The 3,886-nt window shown below is 38.2% G+C and overlaps 1 protein-coding gene across 1 annotated transcript; it reads left to right on the forward strand.

The window, feature by feature from the left end:
- The first annotated feature begins 1,105 nt into the window (after positions 1-1,105).
- Positions 1,106-3,571, forward strand: LOC104233710 (L-type lectin-domain containing receptor kinase VIII.1-like). The gene has a single exon (XM_009787148.2). The coding sequence runs from the start codon at positions 1,254-1,256 to the stop codon at positions 3,240-3,242; it is 1,989 nt and encodes a 662-aa protein (XP_009785450.1). The 5' UTR covers positions 1,106-1,253; the 3' UTR covers positions 3,243-3,571.
- Positions 3,572-3,886: the final 315 nt, after the last annotated feature.

The raw sequence follows: 3,886 nt of genomic DNA on the forward strand, positions 1-3,886 counted from the left end.
ACAATTTTGAATTTTATGAGTTTAGACTCAGGATCTAACCACTGAGTCCATCATGTTGTTTGAGTTAATAGAGATTGTGGCCAGTAGGAATTTAACCAGCAATCTCACTAAGATTTTGAACTCCTTTGAGCACGGAGCTATGCATTTACATTGTATCAAAGAGATTCAAAATATAACATATAAAAATACAAAACAAATTTTATCTTATATATACGGTGTAATTTTACGGCGAAAAGGGTTCAGATAAACTCCTTCCGTCCCCTTAAATCCACCACTGCGTATAATGCTAGATCCACCCATGTAGGGGTGGTAATAGAGCTTACTTTAAGATGTGATGGTTGGGCCAGGTCGGTTGTATTGGAAAAAAACTGAATCTAAATATTGAAGATGACATGTCATGACACATGGACTGGTCAAAAGGTCAAAACGCAATAAATAGCCAAGAGGCACGGGAGACAACAGATATGAGGAGAAGAAAACAACATAGGTGTGGACCGTTACTCAAATAGGTACGAGTCTCGTACCTATTCGAGTCATTTAAAGACCGAAGATCGGAAGAAGTTGAAGATACGAATCTGATGACGTAAAAGAGTCTAAATACAACATTAAATATCAAATACGTTAGAGAATCTGAATTAAATAGAAATGATTGTGTAACGTTTCTTTTAATGTCATTTATTGCTCATAATTGCCTCATTAAGACAAAGACATTACATCTTCTCCTAGAATCAACTATAAAAGGAGAATGACTCAACATTTGTAAGAACAAGAAATATTATTGAGATTACACTGAAATACAAAATTACTTATTACTTTATTATTCTCAAAAGTCTTTTATTATTTTCGTCAACAGATTATCAGTAACCCGAATTTCTCTATATTTCTAAGCTTTGACCAAAGACTCAAATTTTTTGTTAAACAAATTTGTCATTATTTAGATAGAGCCAATTTAGCTTGTGGCAAAGAGACTCCTAATATGTGTCTCAGGTCATCCCAATCATTAAAGCATCAAAATTTAAATTCCCCTTTAATTACTTTTATAGAATTGAAATAGGACAAAAACTTAACAATTATGTAAGTTGCAGACTTCAATTCTCATGTTTTGGAAGAAAGTGAAATGAAGTTATCTGCAGACCACATGCCTTTAGCTAAGTACTACCACTATAGACTCAACAAGCTTATACGCAACCTTGGCAATTGCTAATTTGCTACTGACAAAATCCTATCTTCTCCACTAGCCAATATTTCAACTCATGGATTACTATTACTGGTTCTTTTTCCTGTTTGCCGTACTTGTTAATTTAGTTGCATCAGCGCCAACAGGACCTGTAATTAACGTGACTAAGCAAATTTCTTTCCAAGATTTTAGTTCCAAAAATCCAAGATTGAAGCAAGATCTTACACTTCTTGGCAGTGCTATCGTCTCAGACGAAAAATCAACCGTGCAAATTCCTGACCCTGAACAGGAAGGTGATCTTAAGCATTTAGCAGGACGAGCTATTTATGCTTCACCAATCCGTTTCTTTGATCCTCTGTCTCAAACACCAGCTTCTTTTGAAACAACCTTCTCATTTCAATTCCAAGTACTGAAATCCAATTCGAGCAACGGGGCATCAGATCTAGGCAAATCAGTTGGTGGTAGCGGCTTTACTTTTATTATTGTCCCTGATGAATTAACTGTTGGCCGTTCTGGTCCGTGGCTTGGCATGCTCAACGATCTTTGCGACGACGATTATAAGTCAGTAGCTATTGAGTTTGATACACGCCAGAATCCTGAATTTGGTGATCCAAATGACAATCACTTGGGCATCAATTTAGGAAGCATAGTCTCAACTGCAGCAATTAATGCTTCGGACGTTGGAGTCCAACTCAATGACGGCTCAATTCACAGAGTTTGGATATCTTACGATGGGCAGAAGCGATTTATTGACATCCGTCTTGCACCTGATGGCAGAGGATATCCTTCTAAATCAGTCTACTCTGGTTTTCTTGACCTCTCGCCTTACTTGAATGAATATATGTTTGTCGGATTTTCAGCAGCAACTGGTAACCATACACAAATTCACAATGTTATGTCCTGGAATTTCACTTCAGTTAGTCAAGCTTCCCTTAGAATTCCTTCAACAGAGACATGTCAGAATAAAATCATGCTTCAAAATAATACGCAAGCTGAAACTGCACATCGGAAAACGCCTAATAGTTTCTTTATTTTCCTTGCTGTTGTCATTCTTCTAGTAGTTGTTCTTATTAATCTCTATTTCAGTAGCTACAAGCGAGATGACAATTCTAGTGAAACAATCATTCTGCCCGAGAAAAAGCAAAGGCCAAGGCCACCAAATAAAGCACGTCGTTTCACAATAGCCGAAATTTCCGTCGCAACTCGGAATTTCAGTGAGTTACAAATATTGGGCAGTGACGAGAAGAGCGTTACGTATAAGGCCACGATGCTGAACGGGTGTAACGTGGTTGTAAAACGATTTTTAACTCAGTTTTTCAACACTCATGGATTTGACAAGCGAAGATTTCACAAGGAAATTAAGGCCATCAGCAGTATTCGCCACCCAAATTTGGTCCCCGTTAGAGGATGGTGCTATGACAACCAAGAAACTATAGTTGTTTACGACTACATCCCAAACGGTAGCCTAGACAAATGGTTGTTTGGTGTGGGCGTCTTACCTTGGACGAGGCGTTTTAAGGTTGTTAAAGATTTAGCAGACTCTCTTGTTTACCTTCACTCGAAGCAACTTGCTCACAAGAACGTGAAAAGTAGCAGTGTTTTTCTTGACGTGAGCTTCAGAGCAGTAGTGGGTGATTTCGGATTTGTGCTTACTTCAGCTGGGTCAACTCGGTTTGAGTCCATGGTGAGTCAGACAGCAGACGTGTTCGAGTTTGGAGTTGTTGTGCTAGAAACTGTTGCGGGTCGGAGCAGGAAGTCCAACCCGGGAGAACGTGACTTGTTGGATCTTGCATGGGCCATGCATGAGGTACAACAGAAGGAAACATTGGTGGATAGAAGAATGGGCGCAGTTGTGAACCTGGAGCAGGCGATTCGGGTATTGGATATCGGGTTGTTATGTACGTTGAACGAGAACAAAGGAAGGCCTACAATGGAAGAAGTTGTGGAGTTCCTGAATATGGAGAAACCAATTCCTGAGTTGCCACCGGGTCGACCCGTTTGCTTGTTCCCGTACAACAGCACCACAGGTTTGTGCAGTGGATACGCCTGCACTGCATTCAAATGAATCCGCCACGTGTTTGGTTGATCAACAGAAAGTAGCCAAGGATATATTACATTATTGGTGCTTCATTCTATTAGTGTGGCTCGAAATAATGTCAGGGATAAGCACATGTATGATATGTGATGTTATTTTCATGATATAGACACCTATTGTCTGGTCTCTGGTCAGAGTAAATATCACAAGAACTCCTAGGGAGACTTGAAATCATTATAAATATGTGTTGTAAATTTGTAATTCATACAAAACATGTGCTATATTTGTATGTAATCTTTGTTCGTTCCACCATAATTTTGTATAAAGAAACGTATGACAAACTATATGACTTTCTAGTACTGCTAGCGTTTGCTAATATTAGTTCATTGTAGTAACTCATAATATGTTTGTGCCATATATAGATAGTACAAATAAAAAACTAAGCTGAAAGAGTTTCAGTAGAGTACTTGATACACAAATATGGTGGTATTACAGAGATAGGATGCATGACTTATGAAACTTTCAGAAAGCACTACAATTTCATAGCTAATTATAATTTTTAGCTATTTTTTAGGTATATATTATTCGTAGCAAATATTTCCTTGCCAGACGTCTGTATTCATTGTATTCGTTCACGCAACGAATACAGCCTGTGTCAATTGTATTTATTCATG

This window comes from Nicotiana sylvestris, chromosome 3, assembly GCF_000393655.2.
Source record: "Nicotiana sylvestris chromosome 3, ASM39365v2, whole genome shotgun sequence".
NCBI classification, from domain to species: Eukaryota; Viridiplantae; Streptophyta; class Magnoliopsida; order Solanales; family Solanaceae; genus Nicotiana; species Nicotiana sylvestris.

What these genes read in the sequence shown, in the direction of transcription:
- LOC104233710 (XM_009787148.2), top strand. Translation starts at nt 1,254, where the DNA reads ATGGATTACTATTACTGGTTCTTTTTCCTGTTTGCCGTACTTGTTAAT.